This window comes from Ovis canadensis, chromosome 17, assembly GCF_042477335.2.
Source record: "Ovis canadensis isolate MfBH-ARS-UI-01 breed Bighorn chromosome 17, ARS-UI_OviCan_v2, whole genome shotgun sequence".
NCBI classification, from domain to species: domain Eukaryota; kingdom Metazoa; phylum Chordata; class Mammalia; order Artiodactyla; family Bovidae; genus Ovis; species Ovis canadensis.
The window spans coordinates 56,433,331-56,461,280 of NC_091261.1; the positions used below are offsets into that span (position 1 = coordinate 56,433,331).

General features: G+C 52.3%; 1 protein-coding gene across 2 annotated transcripts in view; it reads right to left on the reverse strand.

Moving 5' to 3' along the window:
- The window catches only part of ADGRD1 (adhesion G protein-coupled receptor D1), a 176,790-nt gene that overhangs the window by 9,936 nt on the left and 138,904 nt on the right, over nt 1–27,950 (reverse strand). For both annotated transcript variants that reach the window (XM_069558653.1, XM_069558652.1), the window contains 6 exons: nt 23,881–23,984; nt 22,155–22,266; nt 19,482–19,635; nt 13,877–13,943; nt 11,510–11,576; nt 596–687 (listed from right to left, as the gene is read on the reverse strand). In XM_069558653.1, coding sequence (XP_069414754.1) covers nt 596–687; nt 11,510–11,576; nt 13,877–13,943; nt 19,482–19,635; nt 22,155–22,266; nt 23,881–23,984 — 596 coding nt within the window. The remainder of the gene's footprint in view (nt 1–595; nt 688–11,509; nt 11,577–13,876; nt 13,944–19,481; nt 19,636–22,154; nt 22,267–23,880; nt 23,985–27,950) is intronic.

Below are 27,950 nucleotides of genomic sequence, written 5' to 3' on the forward strand. Positions count from 1 at the left end.
CCTGGACTCATGGATGCCTGTGCTGATAGGTATGCCTTTTACTTGAGTCAGCTTGCGTTGGGTTTTCTGACACTTGCAAGCAGCAGATCCCCAATAATGGGGTGAGGAAACCCCAGAAGGCAGCAAATGTGAGTGTGGAGACACCTGCTCCTTCTGTGGATGGATCAGCCCCAGCACAGGTCAGAACAACCTTTAAGATGGCCGCTATCACCCCCACCACACAGATCAGCAAAGCAGGGTGCTATGGGGTTGAACCACCCACGAAGCCTCAGCAGATGGTAAGGGCTGAGCCACGACCGCCGCGGCAGGACAGTCAGGTTTGAGAACCTTCCTCTGTACCCCACCACAAGCTCCTCTAACTCTAGGGGTGAAGCTGTCTCTGGAGGATCATCTAATAAACCCCCTCTTTCACAGATCGGGCAGCGAGCTGGGAAAGGGGGCTGCTCCTGGTTGAGACAAATGAGGGTGTGAACTCTGTGCTCCTTGTGATGTCAAGTGGACACAGAGCGAGTCCAAGAGTGTGGCCCACCCTCCTGCCACCCTGGAGCATCAGTGGGGGTGGGGGGCATGGCTGACAGCCCTGGGTCCAGCTTACTTGAAGGCACTGGGATCTCCATGTATCTTGTAGTTCTCGGCACTGATCTGTGAAATGACCCTGGTCACCGCGATGAGGATGCCAACGTTGACCTGCACAAGGAGCACAGGAGACAAGGTAAGCGCTGGAGCGCACCTGCAGGACATCTGAGTCCACCTGGCGGCACCCACTCCCCAGCCAGGCTTCTCAAGCAAACAGGTGGCATCTCTGGGAGAAATCTAACAGTGTCCTTGAACTTTCACCTACACAGATCCCCTGCAAGACTGCTTCCAGGAGCACACATCTATGCTTGAGAAAAGACAGCCCAACATCCCAGGGCTAGTCCCCAGAAGTACATCAAAGAAAGCACCTCTCAGGCGTCCCTGGTGATCCAGTAGTTGGGAATCCACCTTGCAATGCAGGGGACACGAGTTTGATCCCTGGTCCAGGAGGATCCCACATACCACGGGGCAATGAAGCCCGTGGACCGCAACTAATGAGACTATGCTCTGGAGCCTGCGAGCCACACTACTGAGCCCACGCACCAGTAAAGCCTGCACACCCTGGAGCCTATGCTCCACAACAGGAGAGGCCACTGCAGTGAGAAGACCACACATCTCAACAAAGAGTAGCCACCTGCTTGCTGCAACCGGAGAAAGCCTGTGTGCAGTGATGAAGACCCAGTGCAGCCAAAAATTAATAAATAAATATTAAAAGAAAGAAAGAAAGCTCCACTTCACTCAGCACTGAAGTAAGGAGGTTGTGAACTTCAGAATCAGAAGAACTGGTTCCAATTTCCTTTCACCATGTACTCCCTGAGTGTGACACTGAAGTCCTCTGAACCTCAGTTTTTCCACATAATAACACCCACAGTGCAGTCTGAGTGTTGGAAAGATAGGAAATCACATCTCCAAAGCCCCAGTACAGCCTGACTCTCACCTCCTGCCCCCACTCCAGGCTCCCAGCTGTGGGATCCACAGAGGCCATGGTAAAGGATTCTTCATCTTCTGCCCAGTGCTCCCTCCTTGCTAGGGAAGGTCCCCTTGGGATCTGAGGGCTAGGGGCGGGGGTCTGCAAGGGTCGGTGGCAGTGGCTCCAACACAACCTGTCCTCTCCCATGGGCAGCTCTCCAGGGTTCTGAACAGGAGTCTGACCAGGCAGGTGACAGCAGAAATGTCCCCTCCCTCTAGATTTCTTTCCGCTACAGGATCCACGCCAGCTAGAATCCAGGGTCATGCTGTAGCCAGGGACTTCTTTGTATTTGAAAAGTTCAGAGGTCATTTACAGAATCACTGAGGAGTCTGGCTGCTGGCCATGTGTGAACTCCAAGCCTGACCACAGGTAAGAACAAAGACTTTCCCTGGCAAGCCTCCTAGGGAAAGTGGCCCTCCCCATCCCAGACCTGGGGCACAGCAGAGCATCCTAAGGTCTTAAGGAAGTTGCAGGCAGGGACTCAGGCCCCTCCCACCCTGACGGGTCATGCCACACATATACCTGCATTCAGTGTCTTCTTAGGGGGTCCTAGGGCCTTTCCAAAGCACCTCTGCTGATACCCCTTATCTCAGAAGTCTTACAGACATGTCTCCCCACTCTGCCTCAGTGACCCACACCTTCTCCACTCCCAGCCCTCCTCCTACCTCCTCCTCCCTGGCTCCCTGGTCCAAGACTCAGCAGCAGCCTCTCCATCAGTGAGCATCCCTGCCTGCACTGTTCTTTGGGATGGAGCACCAGGAAGCTGGCCCTTCTGCCCATTCAGCCCCTTGCTCACATGATCACAGTAAGTGAATAAGGATTTATTGGCCTTTATACATGTGTGTGTGTCTATCGTACATTTGTGTCTGACTCTTTGCGACCCCAGGGACTGTAGCCTGCCAGGCTCCTCCGTCCATGGGAGTCTCCAGGCAAGAATACTGGAGTGGATTGTCATTTCCTCCTCCAGGGGATCTTCCCCACCCAGGGATCAAACCCACATCTCCTGTGTCTCCTGCATTGGCAGGTGGATTCTTTACCACTGAACCACCTGAGAAGCCCCATTAGCCTTTATAGCAAATACAAACAGATGCTGTCAGTGGGACCCCTGTCTTCAGTGACCACCTCCACACTTGGCAGCTTGGCTCCAGATAGTCAGGCCCCCTCATTCACTGCCATTCTCTCACCTATAAAGTGAGGTTAAAGGTGGACATCTCCCAAGGTCAGGGAAGATGGAAGAAGCTGGCAAACATGAATATCCAGTAACGCCAGTGCCCTCCGCACTCCACACTGGGCAACACCCACAGGAAAGCCACACTCAGCAGATGAGAGAGAGGTGGGCCAGCACGGATGTGAAAAACGTGGGGGCAGCCCATTCAAGTGGGACAGTGACCAGAGAGTGAGGGAACTAACTGGTAGCCACTTTAAGAATGGGAATTTTAGGGACTTCCCTGGTGGGCCAGTGCTTAAGAATCTACTTTCCAAGGCAGGGGGCATGAATTTGATCCCTGGTTGGGAACTAAGGTCCCATATCACAGGCAACGGAGCAACTAACCTGCGCACCTCAACTAGAGAGAAGCCCACGTGCAGCAACAAAGACCCGATGCAGCCAAAAATAACCATTAAAAACAGAAGAGAATGTGAATTTTAATTCCAGACACTGAGGTTCAGGGAGGTCTGCAAAAAGCCTCTTCTGAGGGCAGGTGGACACTGCACAGTCGTCTCCGGAGGCAACAAGCTGTGTCATGGAGTTGAGACTATCAGCCGGAGTGGTGAATCGAAAGCACAGACCCTGCTTCTCTCACCAAGACTCATGATTTTCGTGATTACACGCTTTTCAGTTTCTATGCCCTTGGTTGATTTCTAGAGTTCTGATACATCTGGGTTTCTCCCCCGTATACTTCCTCCAGTAAATTCCTTGCATTCCGGGGGAAGAATGCTTAGCATGGTCCTCCATCTGCTATCCAGCAAGTCCTGCCTTTCTCACTTTGGGAATTTACATCCTGGGTTCCTCACACACTGGCCAAAGCTGAAGCCTTGTTTGTAACAAGAAAAGACTGGAAGCAACCTGAATTGTTTCTGACAAGGAGCAGGTAGGGGGACTACCATGGGCAGCCTGCTCCCTGGATGCATTATGGATCAAGGCAGCACTTTCCATGCAGAAAATGCAGACAACAAGGTGAATGTATATTTATATTCAGCTATATCTGCACAGCACTCCTAGGATACACAAGAAGTTAACACCAGGGGCATCTGTTTGGGGAGGTGGGTGGAAACCAGAGTGCTGAGAGAGAGACATGGGCAGAGACTATTCATATATATTATTAAGCTTTGCTTTCAAAATTTTTAGCCGTGTGTGTTAATGTTCAAAAGTCAAATTACTTAAATTATGAAAGGGGACTAACATAAATCCCTTTTCCTGTGACTGTCTCAGTGATGTCCTTGGTCTCAGGAGGAAAACAGGCTTAACCGTGAAGTGTCCCAATAATTTGGGGGAGAGGATGGAGAAGCCACAAAGCCCAGAACCTGGGAGAGGGACGCCAGGGTTGGAGCCTGAACACCCCATGTGGCCCCAGAGGTCATAACACAACCGCCCCCTCCCTCTGTTGGCTTGGAGGCTGAACTGGGACCCTGCCCCAGACTTCTCAGGTGTGAAGCTAGACGATTCAGGCTACAGTTCACAGATTCCGTGATGTGGTGGCTAAATGGATGATCAGATTACTGCAAATCATTTCACAGACATAGAAATGCTACAAGTGACTGATCTAATTTCAGATCTTGTGTTATTTCCTGGTCTCTGTATTTAAGACCCAGAAGGAAGCGTTTCAATAATGGTTAAGCTGCCACATGATTGGCTGTTATAATTCATCATCATGCCCATCTCTCCAAAGCTTCTGCTGGGGTTTATTTATTTCCCCCCTCTCTCTTTCAGCATGGGCCTGTCTGATTTCATCTGGCGTGCATGCTTCCTCTGAGTTGGTAAGACAGTCACGTCCGCCACGGCAATACGAGAGAAGGCGCGGAGAACCTGTGATCCCGCATCAATGCACAGTTAAGTGGGAGACGGTAGCTGTGGGCGAAACAAATCTTTGTATTTTCATGAAAATACAAAGCAGAAGTGGACCCGGTTCCCCACTGCACTTCACTCGCCCTGGCTTGTGCCTGGCTGCAAACTGGGAAAGGCCCTGCAGGAAGGCGTCTATAATGTAAATATCATGTATCTCATCAACTGAGTGTCTCTGCATTAGAACAGCCAACAAGCTACTGATGACAGAACGTCAAACCAATAATTCACAAGCTGCATTTCAGCAGAAAAAAAAGGCGGGGGGAGGATATACACTCAAGACCATGGGGACCTCTGCTGGGCGGAGGGAACGATGTGGCAGGGCTTCTGGGGTTCAGACCATGCTGTTTCTTGACCTGACTCCAGGCTACTAAGGTATTCATGAAAAATCAGTGGGATGTGGCCACGATTTCCCAATGAAAGTATAGAGACACATATAGACATGGTAAATGCTGCAGTTTGTATCTGTACTTGTTTCTATGTCCCTATAGGCATGTATGACTCTGTATTTATATGCCTGTAACTGTAATTGTACCCATTTCTGTATCTGTATTAGGAATTGGTAACTGTATCCATGGGGCTTCCCTGGTGGCTCAGTGGTATAGAATCCGCCTGCCAGTGCAGGAGATGAGGGTTCAATCCCTGGGTTGGGAAGATCCCTTGGAGAAGGAAATGGCAACTCACTCCAGTATTCTTGCCTGGAAATCCAATGGACAGAGAACCCTGGCGGGCTAGAGTCCACAGGGTCACAAAGAGTTGGATATGACTTAGTGACTAAGCAACAACTATATCTGTATCTATGTATCTTCACGCACTTGTATTTGTAGAGTCACACAACCGCTCTGGCTTCTTCCGAGGTGAGAAGTGGTTGTTGTTCAGTTGCTCAGTTGTGTCCAACTCTTTTCAACCCCATGGGCTGCAGCACACCAGGCTTCCCTGTCCTTTTCCCAGAGTTTCCTCAAACTCATGTCCATTGAGTCAGTGATGCCATCCAAGCATCTCATTCTCTATCACCCTCTTCTCCTGCCCTCAATCTTTCCCAGCATCAGGGTCTTTTCCAATGAGTCAGTTCTTCACATCAGGTGCCCAAAGTACTGGAACTTCAGCATCAGCATCAGTCCTTCTAATGAATATTCAGTGTTGATTTCTTTTAGGATTGACTGGTTTGATCTGCAGTCCAGGGGACTCTCAAGAGTCCTCTTCAGCACCACAGTTTGAAGGCATTTATTCTTTGGCACTCAGCCTTCTTTATGGTCCAACTCTCACATCCATACATGACTACTGGCAAAACCACAGCTTTGACTATACAAAACTTTGTCAGCAAAGTGATGTCTGCTTTTTAATACATGGTCTAGGTTTGTCATAGCTTTTCTTCCAAGGAGCAAGCGTCTTTTAATTTCATGGCTGCAGTCACCGTCCACAGTGATTTTTGGAGCCCAAGAAGTTATTATCTGCCACCGTTTCCATTTTTTCCCCATCTATTTGCCATGAAGTGATGGGACCAGATGCCATGACCTTAGTTTTTTGAATGTTGAGTTTTAAGCTAGCTTTTTCACTCTCTTCTTTCACTTTCATCAAGAGGCTTTTTAGTTCTTCTTCACTTTCTGCCATAAGGATGGTATCATCTGTATATATGAGGTTATTGATTCCAGCTTGTGCCTCATGCAGCCTGACATTTCACCTAATGTCCTCTGCATATAAGTTAAATAAGCAGGGTTAGCCTTTCCCAGTTTTGAACCAGTCCATTGTTTCATGTGAGAGGACTTTAAAGCTCCAGACTTTTCTTTTCCCTGGCTTGGAGGCTCTCTCCCCAGGGGGGCTGGCATGGAACAAGCCCTTTAGGGGGCTCAGGTTGTGTCCCTGCTTCTGTAAGACCTGCTGGCCCCATAGGTACATCTGCACTCAGGCTCACTGAAGTCACCCAGGGAATGGCATCCATGTTCCTTCATAATCAGGTAGGATGGTTTGTGAAGGGACAGTTGGGAGTGGGATCAGTATCTGACAGAGGAGTGAAGGGTGAGCTGTTCCCAGAAGGGGCTTGAATCTGCCCTTCCCAGCCCTTGCCATGGGCCCAGCAGGCATCACTGTGACAATCTCTGTCCCTCCTGCCCCTCTAAGACCAACCTCACCAGGACACACAGAAACCACATGCCCCAACATGAACCTGCACCTTGCCAAAGTGTTTTAGTTTAAAATTGCTGGGTGTTTTTTATATACATGGGATATGCCAACAGGTAGCCCCCAGACACGAATCCCTCTGGAGGGAACCCTATCTCATTGCATCCGTCATGTGAACCTGCACCCAGACAGCTGTGCACACTGTACACAATGGGGCCAGGCCCTACCTGTGATCCTGAAAACTGCTGTCTTCAGGGGGCCCCTGGGAACAATGGGGAACAACTCAACACGCACAACCCAGGGTCCTCAGAGGAGACAAGGAACATGAAACACACCCAACCCCAGCCAGCATGAGCCCTAAGGGTGAGAGAGGCTGGGTCTCTGGACCCCTCCACTGCGTCCCCCAGCCCAGGGTCTGCATGATTTTTCTCTCAAGGCCCAAGTAGCAAGTACTTTTGGCTTTCTAGGCCTCACAGTCTCTACTGAAACAACTTAATTCAATGGCTGCAGCGTGACAGCTGCTGCAGACGGCTTGTAAGCAATCACCTGAGCTGCGGCATAGGATTTACCACGTGGGCCACAGCCCACTGACCCTGCACTCGATTGTGAAGTCGCTGAGCAGTTCTAGGCCTACACCTCCCCCCTCATCACCCAGGGCTCCCTGACTTCCCCTGGCCCTCTTCAGACCTCAAGCTGGCTCCACGGTGGAATCCCCTGGAGCTCTGAAAGGTCCTGGAGCCCACATCCAGTAAATCCAGAACCTCTAAGGTGGGAACGGCTCCCAAGCTCCCCAGTAATTCCCTTACTAACAAGTTTGAGAACTGCAGTCCTCAGGTGTTGATGGCTGATGTCGAGGAGTGGGGCTGGGGTGGGGCTGGAGGTAATGCCCCCCAGGAAGGACAGTGGGGCTCCAGTGATCCTGGAGGACTCAAGGTGAGGGGACACTGCTGCAGCCGGACCCCACGCTGCATGGGTGGGGAGTAAGGATCCAGGCAGGGCAGCCTTGGATCCCCCGCTGTCACTGACTGAAGTCAGATGAAACACTCAGATCACCCAGGGAGTCCGGGAGGGGCAACTGCTGAGCCCTCCAGACCTAGTGGGTTAGGTCAGCACACAGACAGAACAGGGATAGGGGACTTACACATTCAACTACTTCCCTTCCAGCCCCGCCCACCATCCATGCTCTGACCAGGAGGGTTTAATTGTCGGGGGGAATGGAGTCAGTCTGAGCCTGTGTCTCCATTTGGGTGACACAGTGAAGGGTGTTCCCTGACCCCAGGAGCAGGAGGCGAGAGTGCCCACCGGGTCGCTCACGGGGGCTTCTGTCATCCTGTGAAAGCCCTGGTGTAACATGACTGTAGGCAGTCTTCACACAGCCCTGGGACAGGGGACAGCCTGGACTGAAAGCTCAGGGACACGTCACCACAGTAACGTGCCACCTCCCCCAGCTGAAAGCAATTAACTGAAGAACCAGGGTCTGTGCTCGGAGCTCGGAGTTCATGCAGAGGATGGATACCTGAGCTGACCGTCCCACCCCTTCCTCAACCTGGCAGCCCTTCCTAGAAGGAGCCCTCCTTCACAGAGCAGGTGTGCGTCGCCCTGGCCTTGCAGAGACAGCTGTGCCCCCTTCCCTCATGGTGGTGACCCAGCTACATGATTCTGACCACCCGTGACAGACAAAGAAAACACCCAAGCACCACAAGGGAGCCAGCAATCAGAGATGGGGGGCCTTGGACATTGGCTCCTGTGAGATAGAGGAGCTGAAAGCAGAGGGACAGTGTTGGGTCCCAGGGAGTCTGTGGCCAAGGCTGCACTGGCGCTGCAGACAGGAGTGTGGCCTATAGGGGACGGAGCAGCCCCTGCCACCCACTGTCCTGCTTGAGGGAGTTGGGGATGCACTCCTGGGCCCCCCTCTTCTGAGTCTCATCCACATCCATACAGGTCACCCCTCCACCCCGGGCAGAAGAGGCACAGTGTCAGGAGGGGCACTTGGTTGATGCCCACCCCTCCCACCAGGGCTCCACGTGGATCCTACAGAGAGCCCAGGGGCCCTGAAGCCCCACAGAGCTGGGAGTGCAGCCCCGTCTCACCTCTGGCACAGACGCTTGAGCGCTGGGACCACTGGGGATCCAGGAGGCTTGCAGCACCCCGCCCCCACTCCCCATCTCCTGCTTGTACCTGTGGACACCCCAGAGCCCACATCACCTGGAAGGAGATGGGCATGGAGGGCAGCGAGTCAGTGCAGCCAGAACAAGGGGATCATGTTCCGGGCTGGCACCACCCACCCTCCCTCGGGTCCCAAACAGACAAGGACACCACAATGAGGTCCCTCTCTGCCCTTCAGGAAATCCTTTACCAAGAAGATGCTGCTGCACCTTGTGTGGCATGAGGATGCCTGAGTGGAATTTTAATTAAGAAGCAGGAAGCCACGTCTTCAGGCATCTTCCCTTGGACACATTTCTAATTAACCACCAGGGCCTACGGCTTCAGTCAGTGCCAGTGAATGTGCAACAAAGTCAAAAAGAAGATTTCAAATCAGCAGCTGGGAAAGAGAGCAGGGGGTGAGAGAGAGGAGGGCTGGCTTCACAATATTTAGGAAATATCCCTGTGGGGGAGGGGAGCAGGGTGGTGGCTTCAGTGCCATCTACAGACCCTCTCTAAGTCCATCCTCTCACCGCCATCACTGGTGACATGGGAAGTTGGGTTCGTCATTAGGATTGGGAGGTGATGAATGAGGACACCAAAGGCACAAGTGTCTCCAGCTGGAGTCCCTTCCCATGCCTTCAGTATCAGGGTCACCCAAGCATGCTTCAAAGACAGCACCCTTTGGAGAGGTAATAAACACAGCCTGGATCCCACCCTGGGGGTGTGTGGAGAGCATCCTCTGGAGCCCCAGCCCTCCAGAGTGTGAAGACTGTGTTCTGTGGATGCTCAGGGTGGGCAGGAGGGATGTGGGGGAGGTTCCCTGGTGTCAGACCCCAACACCTGAGAGGAGAGATGTTCAGACTGGGACAGCATGGGGATGCCTCACCCCTGACCAGATCCCAGCTACTGAGCAGGGTGCAAGGACGTTGTTCCCCTCTCCCCAAACACCCCTCTCCACAGGGCTTCCTGAGAACCCCCACCTCCAGACCCTGGAGTTCAGGGGGGGTGACCCCTGGGCAGTCATGTGGTTCAGGCCCAAACAATCATCTGTCTCCATCTCAGCCTCCGTTATTGGCTCTGGGACAGGCACCTGACCCACAGGAGCCAATCAGAATCTGCCCTGGGACTTCTGCTGGGACAGCTGGAAGCAGTGCCTCCCTCCCCACCCTGAGCTGCAGAGCTGGAGGATATTTCAGGGTGCCAGTTCCATCACGTCCTCGCCAGGAAAGCCTGCCTGATCCAGATGGAGCCAGCAAGGAGGCAGCAGGGCCATGAGGTGAGTAGGAGATACCAGCTGACAGCACTGAGTGCCCAGAACCAGCCAAATCTGATTCCCCTGTGCTTCCCAGGACTGAGCCTTTTCTGCTCAAAAGAGCTCAAGCTGGTTTATTAGCACCTGGGGAGAAGGAAGAGGAGAGATACCAAGAGGAAGACGGCAAAGAGAAGGGGAGGAGGGGAGAGGAGCACGCCTAAAGCAATACAGCTGCAATCACCGGCCAGGAGTTTATCATTCAATCTGCTCCTCTATAAAATAGAAATCACCATCTCTTCAAGCAACTATTTTAAGGGCAAGGAAAAGAGACATTTAATGTAAAAACATCCTTTTAAAAAGATCTCTATAAATTTGAGCCTTTATCATTAACGTTAAACTACTTCACCGGAAACCCAAGAATAAGGACCCTGGGTTAGAACCTATGCCTAGTCAATCAGAGCATTTCAGAACTTTGGCCAATCAGAGCATGTCATTCCTCTGGGAGGGCTGACCAATCAGGACAGTCTGTTCCTCTGGCCAATCAGAACATTCTGCTTCCACTGGCCTCAGTGAAGGCTGGCCAATCAGAGCATTTTGCTCCTCTGACCTCAGTGAGGGGGTCCATGGCAGGCAGAGCTCCAAGTCAAGCCCATTAGAAATGATGAGAATCGATCCTAGGATTTTGTGGGACATGCCAGCAGAACAATAACAAGAGCAAAGGAGGTTTTTTCTCCCCCACCAAGACATAATGGAATTTTGTATGGTCTGCATCTGGGGCAGCCTAAAAATGGAGCCAACTTATAGGAAAACAGAGCTGAGATGTGAGAAGCCAGAAACCCGTGGAGATGGCCATGTCTGAACCTTGAACCCAGCAGCCACAGCAAGCATTCCTGACTATGAGTTTATAAATCCCGATTTCTGTCAACCTTTCTGAGTAGGTCCTTCATAATCACAGGAGTTCTGTTACCTGTGGTTCCCAGGGAGCCTTGACTAAAGCTTCCTAACGCAGCCTTGGACCCTGCATCTCCTTGACCATGGAGATGTGCATGTGAGGAAATTAAGACAGAACAGTGAGAAGGAAAAGAGCCAGCTGGGTCTGCACTGCCCCTCCTGGGTGCACACCCATACCAGTTGCTTTAGCGGGAAAAGCACCAAGGGCCTTAATCCAGTCTGCATTAAATCTGAAAACATGGCCTTGCCAAGTATTTCTTGGGGTAATGAGGCTCTGGGTCACAGGCCACAAGAAGCGGCTGTAACAGGACTGATGCTGCCACAGCCTCGGACATTACTCCCAGGGACCCCAGCCCCATCTCCACACAGCCCAGTGCTCCCTCTACTCCACTACCCCCAGCCCCGCCCAGCTCCGTGCCCACAGGACAGAACATACCACGATGATGAACAGGGCAGGGGCCACGAAGGCCCAGATGGCGCCAGTCCCGAGTGATAGCCAGCAACTGCGGAGGGAGACAGAAGGTTACTTCAGTGCCTCACCCCACCCACTCTAGCGCAGGGGCCCTGCATCCAGAACAGGACAGGGACAATGTGGGCATGGTGACAATAATGCCGTTAATCCCTACAGACATTCCTGTAACCTGCTCACAATTTCAAGAGCATTCCATTCTTGGGAAGAATGTTCTGGGTCTGCAGACTGGTTCAGGGTAAAAAAGGCTTTTACAGGTCACCTAGTTAGTGAAAAACTTCACCATCTCTGAAGAGTCTAGCCAAAATCCAACAGAGGCTTTAATTTTATTATAATAAATAAATAGGCTTTTGTCTATTGGAGGAGTGAGGAGGCATCACGTGACACAGGACTAACCATCTTCATCGGCTCATCAGGTATCTGTCAGCTCCCCTCCTGGCAGTGCCCACTCAGCTGAGAGGAATGGTTCCCCAGTGGATCCCAGCCACAGCTCTGACTTCCAGAGCAGCTTTGTCTGGGATGTAGGGTCCAGTTATAAGGTTGTGAAATTCCTCCTGGATTCCAAGATGTGATTCCAGGGACTCAGACAGGACCACCAGCCATTCTACTACCTCATTTCTCTCCAAAGCCTCAGAATTGCCAAGAGCCTGGGTGTCCCTTAGACACATCCCTCCCTGGATCTGGGTGCAGCCCCAGGGGCCTGGCACACCCGCTGGGATCTGGTCAGGCCCACGACACATCCTCACTGACTCAGGACGTGAATGTCACCTGGTCACTCACTCACACCTACTCAAGGAGCCTGGCCTCTGCCCCCAGCTCTGCAAACCCAGAGACATATCATCCCCTGTAACTCCATAGAGGCCCCCGAGGCAGGCGCTGTGATGATGCTCGCCCTGCGGAGGAGCAGCCTGAGGCCCAGGGAGGTTAGGGGACCCAAGTCTATGCTCCTGCACCTGCCTTTCTGGTCCCAGTCCTCCCCTCCGAGACCTCCTGGATCAGGAGACATGAAGTGCCCCAGACACGTGACAGTGCCTGTAAGAGGCTTGTTCCTGTCTGGAACCCAGACCCTGGAAAGAAGAGCCTCCTGTCTGAGGATGTGGCATCTCCCGTGGAAACACACGGCGAGTACAGTGGTCCCTCTGCAGAGGGGCAGCTCCAACCCAGGCTCCCTGAGAGGGTGATGACTCTGCAGGAGGAAGCCCGGGCTTTCCACCATTGTCATGCAGAGTGTTAAGTGGATGAGCATCCTCAGATCCCCTGTCCCCACCAGACACTCAGTGACCCTCTGGACATTTGCCAAGGCTGCCTCGCTCTCAGGCACGTGAGTGGGTGAGAGGCTTATATCAGACTCAGACCCTGGAGCTGAGCCACACGCTGTGGGCGGCCAGCATCTGCACTCCCAGATGGAAAGAAACTGAACAAATGCCAACGAGATGTGTTTGAGACGAAGTTTCTTCTTTTAATTTGCGCCTTGACTTCGGATACCATGCAGGCTTGCAAGGAATGGGCCAGAACAGTGGTTGTTTAATCATTCTTCTTTCAGTATGCATTCAGACAGCACTTTCTTTAAAAGCCTCATCTCCAGGAAATTGTTGCCCTAAAGTGGAATAAGCCAGATTCCTCCCAGTTTAGTGACTCAGTTGAGAAATTATCTCAGGCTGAAGCTATGACCAAGTTTTACTTCCTCTCTCTTCTTAAACTCTCTCCATGGTGTTTTCTCTCAGTGGCTTGAGGGGGCAGCCTCCTAAAGATGGTTGAGCTAAAGCCTTTTTCTCTTTGGGAGGAAAGGAAATCAACTTTCTAGAACCTGAACAGCTGGCCTGGCTGCACAGCACCAACCCAGCCTCTTCTTGATTCAACTCTGGACCCACCAGCTGCAGTTTCAAAATGGCGGCATGAGGTCTAGAACACACAGGGTCCCATCTGCTGCCACCCCCCACGAGGAGAACCTTGGGGCCCACTGCTGGCGCACACTGGTCTACACACGCACAGTCTTATGTTCACTCGGCTGTAACTGAATGAGACTTCTTATGAACTAGGCACTTGTCTGGTCCACAGGTGACCAGACAGCATGTCTAGGAAAACTGCATGGATGGAAAGTTCCCATTAGAAACCTGTACCAGCCACCCAGTCCTGGAGGCACTAAGAATCCCTCGTTGCTAGTTTCAAGGTGGGAGAAAGCCCCAAACACTTTTTTTTTAAACTGTCAGGGCTGGAAGATGCCAGCCTTGGACAGACCCTTCCCCCAGAAGAACACAGGAGGACAATGAGCCGGGGCCATGGGAACCCTCCCCACGGAAGTCCTGCCAACACAGGAATCACCGTTTTACTTACTTCTTACTTGTTCCATAACTGTCCATGGCAAAGACTATTGAAATGATACAGATCAGAAGAGGAAAACCTGCAGAAAATGAGAGCAGAGAACCATATTAGCGCCAGTCTCTTTTGATGCATTTATTCATTTCATACCTGATGGATACAAAAATCTGTGCTGAGTGCTGAGGGCACAGAACAGCCTCTAGGCTCCAAGGACTTCGAGTCTAAACAAAGAGATAACACACGGGTGCATTTTAGGGCAGATCCGTTATGAATCTATTTTATATCTGAAAACAATCGCTTCTGGCTGCTCAGAAAGCAGCCGTGCATCCTCCAGGCCTCTTAACTGATCAGTGCTCTGAACACAGGGTCTCCCTCTGCTCCCTTGCAAGGAAGGGACGGTGAGGGGGTGCGGAGACAGCAAGGGGTCCCTTCCACCCACTGACCCTCCCCTCCAGAAGAATGCATTCCTGACCAGGAAACTGCACTTGGCAGATTCTGACGGGAAAAGGGTCGGGGGAATACAAGTGGCTCTCTGTCTCCTGCCCCTGAGCTGAGTCTGTCCCGCCCATGGGAGACCTGCTCCAGGACCCAGAGGGAAGCCTGCTCCTCTCCCTCGCCCACCCCCACTCACTCCAGGCCTGGGCACCTCAAGGGCACCACAGCCCTCCTGGGATGTCTGGTGGCTCGGTCAGCAGAGAGCACGCCTGCCCTTCTGAGGATCAATTTTAAATTATCTTGAAAAGGAGTTTCTGGAAAATCATCCCATCTCTGAAACACTTTGTCTTGATGTCAAAATAGTCTGCATCACAGGATGTCTGCCCAAGACAATCACCAGGCTCTCACAGAAGAGCAGCCTCTGCGGAGAGGTGCTGGGGCCAGGAGGAGGTGTGCCTCTTACCGCTGACCCGCTACCACACTGGGTTCCCTACCCGCATGCACGGCCTCATAGGAGCCAGAGCCTTTCCAGGTGTTGGATCCGCTGGCTGCAGGCCTCCTGCCTCGATGGACCCAGAGTCACAGGAGACAAGCAGGGCCCACCCTGCTGCCCACTCACTGAGGGCCTCAGTTTCCTCAGATGTCACAGGGGGCCCCCACTGCCTGTCTCACTTGGGGAAGCCCAAGCCTCGGGCTGCCGGAGAAGTGGGTGCTGCCGGAGCCCTGGGCCCCCAGGACAGCCCGGCAGGTGCACACGGGGCCCTGCAGGGTCCCCAGGGCCCCGTTCGGGTGGGTTCTGAAAGGTGCACGAAGAACTGGAGGTGCCAGAGAGGATGGATTTTCAAACGCAGTGGCTGAGGCTTCACTTGGAGCCGCTGCACCTCTCTCCGCTGATCCTGGCTGTGGCGGGGGCCCAAGTCAGAGGCTGTCATCTCTTTACTGCCCAGAGTTAAATGGAAGAGTCGAAGCTTCTTTTTCTGCCTTCACCACTGCAGTGTGATGTGTTTCTCCCACGATCCCCAAAGCTACACTGACAGGCCTTGGTCACAGCTTCCCCTGCACCATCCTCTGTGTCCTGCAGAGGACAGGCCACGGAAAGGTGACCAGAAGGGTCTGAGAAGAGGGCAAACTCCACTCTCTGCTTTCTCTGAAACATGCCGCAGGAGCCACGGGGATCGGGTGAGCGTGTTAAGAAGGAAAATTCACAGGCAGCAGGAGGAGGAGCGTGGGAGCAGGATGCAGACATCAGCCAGTAGGAAGAGCCTGGGCTTTGGAGCCAAATGACACGTGGCTCTAGCCCCAGGGCCACCCTGGACCAGCTGCAGAGCCTCAAGGGCTCAGCTGAACCTCTCTGGGTCGCCAGGTTCTCACTCTGTAAATGGAGGTGACATCAGGCTACTGTGAGGACCACACGAGCTGAGGTGTGGATGTGATCCAGGAGGCACTGATGTACAAAGCCTATATCTGTACAGTAACCTCCACTATTACTAACAAACTCAGATGTCTTTTCCACTGTTGCTGTCATCTGAAATTCACACCTCAACAACCCATGCAGACACGTGACCTGCTTCCGCAAACAACTTGAAGTCCCTCTGGCCCTGTCCAAGGATGCTGACCATATGGAGCTCAAGAAGTGCTCTCTGTAGGCTTCCCTGGTGGCTCAGTGGTAGAGAACCCACATGCCAATGCAGGAGACATGGGTTCAATCCCTGGTCCGGGAAGAGCCCACATGCCGTGGCACAACTAAGCCCGTCCACCACAACTACTGAGCCTGTGCTCTGGAGCTTGGGAGGCACGACTGCTGAGCCTATATGCCCTGGAGCCCGTGCTCTGAAACAGGAGACGCTGCAGCAATGAGAAGCCCATGCATCGGAACTAGAGAGTAGTCCCCACTCTCTGCAACTAGAGAAAAGCCCACACAGCAGAAAAGACCCAGAACAGCCAAAACTAAGTAAATAAATAAATATTTTAAAGAAAGCAGTGTTCTTTTTGGAATGTGGTGACCTTTCAGAGGAACCACACTGGCTGTTGCCTCCTAAGACCCAGGGAAGTGGGGAGGGGTGATGTAAGGAGTGACCATAAGGAGCATTGCTATGAAATATTAACCTGGACACATGGAGCAACACATGGAGAGGATGGATAATATGAAATCCAACAGAGGGGCAGGGATGTCTCAGCAGAAAGGGGCAGAGAGATAACAACGCCAGGAGACAAGTGGTCTACGGCTGGATGCCTTGCTCTGGACACGTAGGAGGTCTGCACTTTCATATCCAAGGCTTTTGGATGATCAACTCCTAGGCAGTGAGTTGCGAACAGAAGGGACACATGCCTCTATCAATTAAGTGTTTAATTTCCAGGGTGATATCCACCCGGACCATCTTCTCTCTTACAGCACCCAGCTATGGCTCAAGGCAGCAACTTCCCCATCACCCTGAGCTGCTGAGGGACTGCCCTGAGCAGAGCCCCTCTGTGCCCACCAGCCCACTGAGGACACACAGTGTACACAGGAGACAAACATTGCTGTTTTCCACCAATGTTATGGCAGCATGACCCAGCCTGTCCTGACTGATACACCTCCCAAGAGCTTGGTACTATGTCACTTCCCTGGGACACCAGCACAATTTCAGAGAAAGGCAGGGTCCAAAATGAACTACGATGAAGTTTCCAACCCTAGGTGAGTGAGAGTGAAAGTGTTAGTCGCTCAGCCATGTCCGACTCTTTGCCACCCTATGGCCTATAGCCCACCAGGCTCCTCTGTCCATGGGATTCTCCAGGCAAGAATACTGGAGTGGGTTGCCATGCCCTCCTCCAGGTGGTCTTCCCAACCCAGGGATCGAACCTGGGATCTCTTGCATTGCAGGCAGATTCTTTACCATCTGAATCACCAGGGAAGCCTAGATGAGTGGACGCTCACAAAAGAAATGAAGTCATAACAGAGAAAAATGAAGCAAGCTGCATTTCTTTCGCTTCTGAGTTTACGATCATTTCTCTGACCACTTCGGAATTTGTGGTCAGAGATTCACATCTGCTGCACCGACACGTAAACAACACTCAACTGTTTATCACTCACCTCATCTCCCAGTTCCCAGGTGGACTCCTTGAGGACAGAGATTACATTTCACCCACCTTACAAGTTCAAGCATAGCGCCTGACATATAGAAAAACCTTGCGTAGGTTGTTCATGGGACACCCCCAATTCCAAGTCAGCTAAAACCACAATCCTTGAGTTTCAAAAAATGATACCGTTTGAAGGTCGCTGAAAGAGCAGGCTGAAAATCTCTAGGGAAGTGTCCTCTCTCTGGGGGATCCTTCCTATAGTGTGACCTCCCAGGGCCTTGGCTCAGCCTGCAGCTTCCTCCTAGTTAATAACTGCAGGTCGAGAGAGTCCAGCCACCTGCAGACTGTCTGTACTCAGGCCCAGAGCTAAGTCTAACCAATGTGAAGGAAGGATGCAGTTCTGAGCCCTGATGAAATCAGTTAAGGGGACGCAGACTGGAGACAGAGGTGGCAGGCCTGCTGGAACCCATCCCAGCCCTCTGTTTGCAGGGAGTCTCTGATGGAGGGTGTGCAGGCCTAAGAACACCCACAGGGAAGATACTGGGATCAGAAACCACACAGTCACAGCCATTGCTTCAAGCAGGAATGGAAACTCAGGGTTTCCAGATCTCCTCATTTTTCAAAAGAACCCCATAATTTTATGTAAACCTTCTCCATTGTTATATATTGGCAAATATTTCATTGTTTTTCCTCTAATACATTGCAGGCTAAAGAAGCCATCCTTCATGGCTGGATTGGATTGTGACCCCACCTCTACCCTGAACCAGCGTAGATGGCTCCTGTCACTGCAGAGACAAAGTCCACACTTAATTCATTTCAACCGTCCTTGCTGTGGCTAAGGGGTGTGTGTGTGCACGTGCACGTGTGTGCATGCACACGTACACACAAATCTAAACTGTATGGCCATTTCCATAAAGAAACTAGTCATCACAGGTGGTTGATCACACATCATCCTGTAAATGCTTACTAAATGCAGCATTTAGTAAGCTTACTAAATGCTTACTAAATGAAGAAGTCAGGCAGGAGCAACCCGCCTCTTTCAGGGAGTCACTGCAGGATGGAAGGAGACAGTTATGCTTGAGTGGGGCCCGCGAGTCTCCTCTCTCCCCATTCCATTAGCCAGCTCAAAGCACAAAATAAAATGTTTGCTCCCTGCACCACGAGGACTGTGAAAATTAAACCTATTGCAAGAAAACTAGAAAGAAGTAGCAGGTCCCTGATGATGGACTAATGCTTTATAGCAAATGCAAGAATACCAGGTGTCCATTACTCTGGCAGGAAGCAGGGTCTCCTGTGCTCTGCTGCTCCAGCTCAAGATGGGCAAGGAGGAAGTTCACAAAGGAGTCACGTCGATGGGGAGGTAACTCCTCGGATAAAGGACCATCATAACTGATGAAAGTTAGCTTTTAAAAAAAACATAAGCATATAAAGTCTCTGTAAATTTTCCTAAGGGCTTGCTGCAAATTAAGAATTTATTCAAGAAAACCTACTAAAAACAGAGAGGAAAACAGAGAGACTAGGACACCTGGGCTACAATCTGCTCCACTCCAGGCAGGCATGGCTAACAAGACAGACGCCCTCCCCCGGGGCCCAATCCAAAGCCACAATATCTCCCTGGGGCAGACTGCCTGCATATCTCATTCTCCCTAGCGCAACGGTGCAGAAACTATTCCAAGCAAGAGCAACCAAGAGATCGGAATTCCTTTCCGCCGCCAACCACAACCCACAGTCTACAGAGTCCACCCGCCGTGTGACCGGCTGGGAACACAGGGACCCGACTGCCCTCCCCCCAGGGCACCCATATACTGTGGTATTAGAGGCTACCTCCCCCACCCAGCACCCCACACTAAAGCTGGGTGTCGATCCAAGAGAAGCAGGCCACTGTTCCCGCACTGGCTCAGGAGCATGCCTCTGAGATCTTTTGTAGACAGAAGGGAAGCCAACCATTAGAATAGAACACTCCAAAGCACTCCCCATGGGAACTGACTTTTTTGAAAAAGAGTTGTGGGGAAGTTCAAGACTAAGAGTACCTGGCCTCTTCAAGTTGTTTCACATGAAGATGAAATCACAACCCACCTCTGCCCCCGGCCCCATCCCATCCCCACCTCCCAACCCCATCCCCACCTACCCCATCCTATCCCATAGTAGTAGCGGTGCTTGCTATCTTCTGATCCGAAGACCTTGATCACCATGCTGTACAGATGCAACCCTTCTACCAGCATCCACGCAAAGGCGCTCAGGAAGAAGTAGTGCAGGAGCATGGCCAGCACCTGGCACGGGGCCTAGGATCAAAGAAAATAAGCTCTCTCAGGGTGTGAGCAGTGCATGTTTGCCGTTGTCTCAACCTCCCTCCACAGATTTTCTGGGGGTGCCTTATGGTCATGTGGCTTCGTTTCTTTCTGGAGAGTCATGTTTTGCTTTTCCCGGGGGGAGTGATTTGAGTGGAGCACATGACTCAAGCAGTAGCCAATCAGAACCCTGCCTAGGCACAGTGATTGGTTCATGAGAGGGCAGGGAATTGGCCCGGCCAATCAGCAAAAATATCCCCATCCCTGCCACAGGATTGGTTCAGGGGCAGGCATGTGACTGGCCAGGTAGATGGCCTGAGCTCCGGAGTGGGCGGAGCCATCAGCAAGCGGGTTTCCCTCATAGCTCCAGACTTAAGGACCCTAGCCTGGAGCTTATGAAGTAACCTTGGCTCTGCAGCCGGGAGGTGCTGCAGAGCAGAGTGTATGAGGGGAATGGAATTGAGGGGAAGAGAGAAATCAGCATGTGACGTATCTGTTTTACTTCTCTACTTCAAGGTGTTGGTTACCTATCTGGAGCTGAACAGCCTGAGCGACACAGCTGCTTCTCTGGAGTTTACCCTCAATGGTGTGTAATAAACAGAGATGCTCAAACTATCTGTAATGTCTGCTTTTCTCGGTGTTCGGGGCACTGATATCCAGGAGGCCCACCTGCCTTCTCTCCGACTGGGAGCTGTGCTCCTCTCCTCTGTTCAGAGCATCACGGGGCATCTGGTCCCTCTTGCTCCTAGTGTCACGGGCCACAGCTTCAGGCTCAGCCACGTGGCCTCAGATTCTCCCTGGGACCTCGATCAGAAATTTCACACACCGCTCCCCTGCCCTGCCACCCCGCCCCAGCCCCTATGCTCTCTGTAAGTCCACAGCCACCCAACCCTAAGCTCAGATCAAAGCGCCAGGGAACCAGGAGTCAGGGAGGAAAACAAAGATGAAAACCAAGAACAACCATCTCTGTGGGGGCTCTATGTCCTGTCCTCCCAAGGCCCCCTGGACAGTTAATTCTTAGGGGAAGAAAAAGGAACAAGCCGCTAAAAGGCTGTGTTTTTGTCACCAGGCTCTGTCAAAGTTAGACATAAATATGGGACATATCTATTATTTTTGTGGTCCCAGTATTCACGGCTCTGTGTCTTTTAGGACCAGCTTCCCCTTTCATCTGGGGAGCACCTTCATCCCTTATACACACACATAGAGGCTCTGATGAGACCAGCCACCACAGTCACCTTTCCTATCTGTCACAGAAGTCATCCAATGGGTGGATCACTCAAGCAGATCCACCCACTGGAGCCCTGCCTGGGATTTCAGACACATAGGCTCTGAGAAGGAGAATACTCCCGGGTCCCTGGGATCATCATCTGGACAGTGGATGCCTGGGCCACTCCCCCTCCTGCTCCCATCACACCGTGGGAGCTCACTCCTCTCAGTGTGGCTTGGGCCAGCAGCATCAGCATCACCCAGATGCTGGATGGAAACAGGGATGCCAGATCCTGCTGAACCTGAATCTACATTTTAAGAAAATCCCATGTGATGATCCACAGTGGAGTTTGAAAAGCATCCTGTAGGAGAGAATGAGGCTGGTGCAGGTTCATCTGTCCACAGCACAGCCAAGAACTTCTTAGATGCTTGGTTGAACCCCTAAACTTGCGAGCAGAGGAGAGTGGATCTCTCCTTAGGCAGCAGCCCCAGGACAGGCAGGTGGGCTGAGGACCCTCCTGGGCATAAGGATAAGAGGCTCTGCTGACCCTCACTTAGGGGGATAAAGAGTTCATCTTCCTTTAGCCAAATGTGATTGTATCCCAGGACCACTGATTCATACCGCTCAGGTCTCCTTCTGTCCTAGCGTAGAGCAAGCCCATCTCTGCTTCTCCTTCTCATGAACCAGGCTTATAACCCACATCACCCATGCCTGGGTCATTCTGGCCTCAGCATTTGACTTACTGTGAGATCTAAGACTTCCTAGCTCCCCAGAGAATTCCCTGCCTGATTCAAAGGGTACAGAAATGTAGGTCTAGGTCTTCACAGTCCATTTGTGGAGAGCACCTGCCCTGGGTAGGCAGAGGAGGGGTGTGGCTGTGTGCGGTCAGAGCAGAAATGGAGAGCAGTGTCTGCAGCAAGACTGCACGAGGTCAGACTTTGGTCAGCACTTACTTGGGCGAGTCACTGTAACCCTCTGTGCCTCAGTCCTGCCTCTGTGGCATCACTTCCTGGGCTTGATACGAGGATTACCTGAGTGAATCTACGTAAGCCCTCAGCACAGCGCCCAGCATGCAGTCAGGGCCATTCCTGTCTTCACTACCAAGACAGATGTGAGCAGGGCGGCCAGTTCATGCCGGTCATCTTCCCTGTCTCTCCCAGAGGAACCACAGCCTGGCTGTCTAGTGGTCTGAATTCAGAGTTGAAACCAGCAGGTGCCACCCCTGCTGATGCCCCCCTGGTGGTGGGAGGAGGGGATGGGAGGGAGGCCCACTGTGGACACATTAGGACCCAGGGGACCCACTCACTGTGCCTGGCTCGAAGCGGAAGCTGATGAGCAGCAGAACCTGGGCCACCAGGACAGCGCAGGACAGGTTGGCGTGGATGTGGTAACGCTGGTTCCGGATGGTGCTGACTGAGCTGGGGGCAGAGAGGCACTGGATCAGCTGTGGCTGCCCCCTACTGCTCCTCCAAGGACCACCAAAGAGGCCTTGATAAGCCTGCCTGGGTGCCGCCACTTCCAGTTATGAACCCTCAGTGCCTCGCTATTACTCCTGGAAATGACCCAGCTCATTCCACAGGCCCTGCAGGACCTGGCCCTTGCCCATCACTCCAACTCAGCTCTTTCCTTCCTCTGGTCATAGACCCCTTTTTCTGGTTCTCCAAGATCCCCAGCCCACTCTATCCTTGGGGTCTTTGCAACAGCTATTACTCTGCAGTAAGGTCCCTCCCTGGGTCTCCCCTAAGAGAGAACTTCCTGAACCTGAGGGAGCCCCGCTTCCTCTCTGAACTGCCCTCAGGGCTCAGACAGCTGTGGAGATGTGTGTTCAGGCCTTCGCATCCTCACTTGTCATCTGCCTCCCCACCCCCGCCCCCAATCAGGCATGCTTTTACTGTCTTGGGTGCAACTGCATCTTCAGAGGTGACTATAGGCCTGGGTGGGTTGGAGTAGGGGGCGGGAGTGATGGGTTTGGACTTGCTGAGTAAATAGCTGAGAAACAAGGGAATCAAAGCAGGAACATTCTGAGCGTAACACTGAGGCCCCTCCAAACCCGCCTCCATCTCCTCTCACCTGGCTCAGATCCTGCCAGAAGCTCCTGTGTATAGTGGGTACCCCCGCTCCGCCCCTCAGAGTGCCCAGGTCCCTGGTGGGCTGCAGCAGGGGCCCAGGGAAGCTAATAGCCTCCCCTGCCATTGTGGCTGCAGCCCCCGGACCAACCAAACCAGGGACTCCCCTAGACAGAGAGTCACCCAGGTGACTAGTGTCCTCAGGGAACAGGGCAGGTGAGGAGAGGTGCCAACTTCCAGGAGGAACCCCATGAGCACCTGAGCACCCCTTGAGACTGAGGCCCATCCAGGTGTGAGTAACACGCTCTCCTTAGAGGTCCAACAGCTCTGAGGGGAGTGTGCAAACCCATCTTCCCAGCTGACTGCCCAGACTCTCAGCTCTGATCTTGTTTTTCTGTCCCAGTCCTGAAAGAGCCATGGGCAGACTTAGCTGCCAGTATCCACTCCGTGGCAGGGGGTTGGGGGTATCCTCAAGCTCTGACCAGACTGATGTGAAGGGGCCCTCCAGGGATCTTACCCCTGGGGCTTCCAGCAGCCCAGCCCCACAAGGATCTGGCTGCTATAATAACATTTTGGGTGGCGAGGGGGCGGGGTTCTCTGTTCTGGCACTCACCTGGTCAAAGGCCAGAAAGTCCTGTGGGCTGGGGACCTTTTCAGAACTTTCCGGCTTAGCTCAAGCCAGGTGCCCTCCAATTCGACAGCCCCTCCTCTCTCCTCCGTCTTTTCCAGCACCCCACAGGCCCCCCACACCCCAGATCTCAAAACAAAATGTATTTGAGGAACAACCATCCACCTGTCACACACCGTGTGCAGAATCTAAAGGGAGGCCAGCATTTGCTGCCCCACCCCCACCCCCAGCCCAGTACAAGTGCCAGAAGGGAAATCGAGGTGGGCAGGGGTGGCACTGACATTCGCACGAAGCTGCCCAACCTCCTGGGCCCCGGGGGAGAGCAGAAGATGACTCACGAGAGCACGGCGAAGGTGACCAGCGTGACTGCCAGGCAGAGCACGGACAGTGAGCAGCCGATGTAGCTGATGGACGAGAGCGCCACCTGGTGTCCGCGTGTGAGCTGTGCGGGAAGCAGAGCGGAGGTGGTCAGCCATCTGGTCCAGGTCCTACAGGGGAACTGGCCCAGTGGTTAGTGCCGCCCGAGCCGGACTGAGGAGAGGGGGTAGAGTTCAGGTTGGAAAGGGTTCCGGGCTAATGCACAGCTGGCACCAGGTAGTCATCGGGCCGTTTTGAATTGGTGGTGACTGACAGTCCCTGCCTCTGCCAGATATCCTGCTGTTGCCATCAAGAGGGCGAGGCCTTTGATGTTGGCTCTTGGTTCTGTACATTTCAGACGCTCCAAAAGGCTCCACCAGTCACTCAGATTCCTCCACCTACCAGTCTCTGTGAGCCTACTGCCTACCCCTCCCCCACCCATCCCCATGCAGCCTGCCTGCTTTGTGCCTCCCTGTCGAGAATGTGACATCCACAGCTGCCCAGGAGATGCAGTGTTTGCTTAAGAGCCTGACCCATAGGCCCTGGTTCAAGTCGCAACATGCCCTTGTCCTCAGTCAATGACCTAGGAATGAATTTAAACATGTAAGATGCTCAGAGCAACGTAAGAGTTTGCTATTATCCCTGATGTCAAATACAGCATAAACAAACTCAGTGGGTTAAGTGGATGCAAAGTCACAAAGGATGGTGACAGAAACCACGGCTCACTTAAGAGACCAATCCAAGACTCCAGGAGCTAGGATCTCAAGGACACACACATTTGAACCTGGGATCCAAGAAACTCCGTGCTCCCTGAGCCACACAACCGGAAGACCAGCTTCCGGCAGAGGTCGCTGCAGTACACTTCCTGCTGGGGCTCATGGCTCCTCCACCAGCGTCAAAGACCCAGCCTGGAGTTCGTTCTGCATCTGTGTCCAGCCCTGGACATCAAGGACCCTCCAGACTTGTCCAGGACACCCAGAACCTTGACCTCCAGCTAAACTACCTTCTTCCCTGTTCATTGGGACCTGAGCATGCATGCTAAGTCACTTCAGTCACATCTGACTCTTTGTGACCCCATGGACTGTAGCCCGCCAGGCTCCTCTGTCCATGGGGATTCTCCAGGCAAGAATACTGGGCTGGGTTGCCATACCCGCCTCCAGGGGATCTTCCCAACCCAGGGAATGAACCTGCATCTCCTGCATTGGCAGGCAGGTTCTTTACCACTGAGCCACCTGGGACCTAACCAGGAACAGAAGGAGGAAACACTGAGATCTGTAAAATGGCTGTTGGCCAGGATGCGGGAAATGCTACAGGCACAGGAGGCCCCACCAGGAAACGTAAGTGGGTCGCAAGGAACAATTTGGGAGCCAGCAGGTCTGTGCCTGAGGACTCATCACTCAATGGGGTCTACTTCCTTCAGATTTGAGTCACTCAGCTCATCCCCAGGGGTCAGGAAACATTTCCGATCTCTGGCTGAAGGGAGGCGGGGGAGGCTGAAGCCTGGACCCAGCAGCCCTAGACGTCAAGGCAGGGCCCTTGTGAGCAACTCCTATCTTTGCAGCACGGCAAGCTTCCTAGGCGGGTGGGGCCACTCCAGCAGCCTTCCTTCTCAGTAACATCACAAGATCTTGAATCCTAAACTTCCCCATCTGCAGATGGAACACACGGTGCTCCAAGTCATCAGATCCCCTAGGAAGGCGAACGGAAATATATTCCTGGAGCCACGCTCCCACACGGTATCACTCAACACTCTAATTCCTGTGAGATGTTGTCACTGGTCTTCTGTGAAATGACGTTTCTGGTTTTAGATAAGTTTCAGAAAAGTTGCACTCTCTATCTGCTTTTAAAGATGTTTTGGTGAATATAAGCAATCTAAGGCTTCTGAGAAATCCTACAGGTGAATACACACACACACACACACACACACACACACATATATCTATATATATATAGCAAGAGAGAACTGTGTTAAACTTGGCATTTCTCAAACTCTTTGGGGGAGGGGAAGAGAGTACGTCTTTAGAAGCTCACTTCAAGTGAGCTTTTGAGAAAGGGAAATGAAAACCCAAAGAGGAAACACTAACATTATACTGAATATGTCATCTTTCCTTGCTGTCTCATAAGATAATAGAAGTGTCTTGCCATCGTTACAATGATCCTTGCCTAGAGAAAGTGTGAAGTGTTGGTTACCAGAGTTTATAGACATCAGCAGGCCATCAACTGTTCTTGGAAACTGAGGTCAACCTCAGCAGCGCTCACTAAATTGAAATTAACTTAAATGACCAGTGGAAATGCCAGCAAATGAAATATACCAGCATGTCTGTATCAACAAGGTACGCTGGCTTTGGTGACACGCTCACCCCACTGCCACTCGGAAGTCCCCTCCCTAGTCTGGCCCCGGAGCACAAGTTCTGTGCATGGAGTCCTCTGCACCCTGAGGTCTCAGGTCGTCCCCCTCCCTGTTCATTGCTCTACTGCCCAAACATCTCACATCCCCATAGTGCAAGCATCCCACTCTCTGACACCAGTCACATTTCACAGGGGGAAGTCTTCTCTCTCCCCAGAGAGATGGGAGGCTCTTTGAGGACAGAGATCACGTTCCTGAAACTTCCGCTGCCTGATCACCCACAGCTCTGAGAACAGCAGGTACTACTGAGAATGAGGGTTCATTTGCTGAAGGTTTCAGAGCAGAAAGAGCCCTCGAGTCTATTCCCGACTCCCCCACTGATCCACCATAAAATATGTATTTAATGTACATCATTGTGTGTACACCTCTTAGAAAAATAATGAAACTTTACCTCCTCCATTCACAGAGCCCTGGTGAGCTTCCTGTGGGCTCATGTGAGGTTCACTGCACAGCATAAAAGCTTCCAGATGTGAGGGCTCTACCTGGCCAGCCACACTCACTGAAATCTTTACCTGCTTTCTGCACACAGGCTCTGCCTAGTGCTTCTGATAAATGAGAGTCCAGCCCTAGCCTCATACCCACAGCTGCCCCGTACTCTACCATATGCCCTGCAGCTCCACTGTCAACCAACCTGTGGAAAAACAGGAAGTGTTAGTTGCTCAGTCTGATTATTTGCAACCCGATGCAAAGAATTCTTTGTAACCAGGCTCTTCTGTCCATGGAATTCTCCAGGCAATAATCATGGAGTGGGTAGCCATTCCCTTCTCCAGGGGATCTTCCTGACCCAGGGATCGAACCTGGGTCTCCTGCATTGCAGTAATTTATTTTTACCATCTGAGTTACAACAGAAGCCCTCAACCAACCCTATTATCAACCAAGTCAACCATCAACCCACCCCACCATCAGCCAACTTCACCATCAATCAACCTCACCATCAACAACTTTATTATCAACCAATTCTACACCATCAACCAACCCCACATCATCTGTCAGTCTCACCAGCAACCAACCCCATCATCAACTAATCTCACCATCAACCAACCCCACTGTCAATCTACCCCACCATCAGCCAACTCTATTATCAACCAACTCAACCCATCAACCAACCTTACCATTAATCAAAACTCACCATCAACCAACTCTTCATCACAGCTTTTACCAACCCCACCAAAGCCAGCCTTAAGCCAACCACAATAGGGAACACTTTAAAAATGAGATAAGGCTCCTCCATTGAGCAGAGCTATCATCCTGGTTGCTGCTGCTGCTGCTAAGTCACTTCAAGTTGTGTCCGACTCTGTGCGACCCCATAGACAGCAGCCCATCAGGTTCCCCCATCCCTGGGGTTCTCTAGGCAAGAATACTGGAGCGGGTTGCCATTTCCTTCTCCAATGCATGAAAGTGAAAAGTCAAAGTGAAGTTGCTCAGTTGTGTCTGACTCTTAGCGACCCCATGGACTGCAGCCCACCAGGCTCCTCAGTCCATGGGATTTTCCAGGCAAGAGTACTGGAGTAGGGTGCCATTGCCTTCTTAGCCAGTCTCAAAATGCTCATACAGAGCATAAGGCAAGCTATTAATATATTGGAAGGTCATACTTGAAACGGCACTTGCATGATAAAGCAAGCCTATGAGGGGAAAATGAGAGGT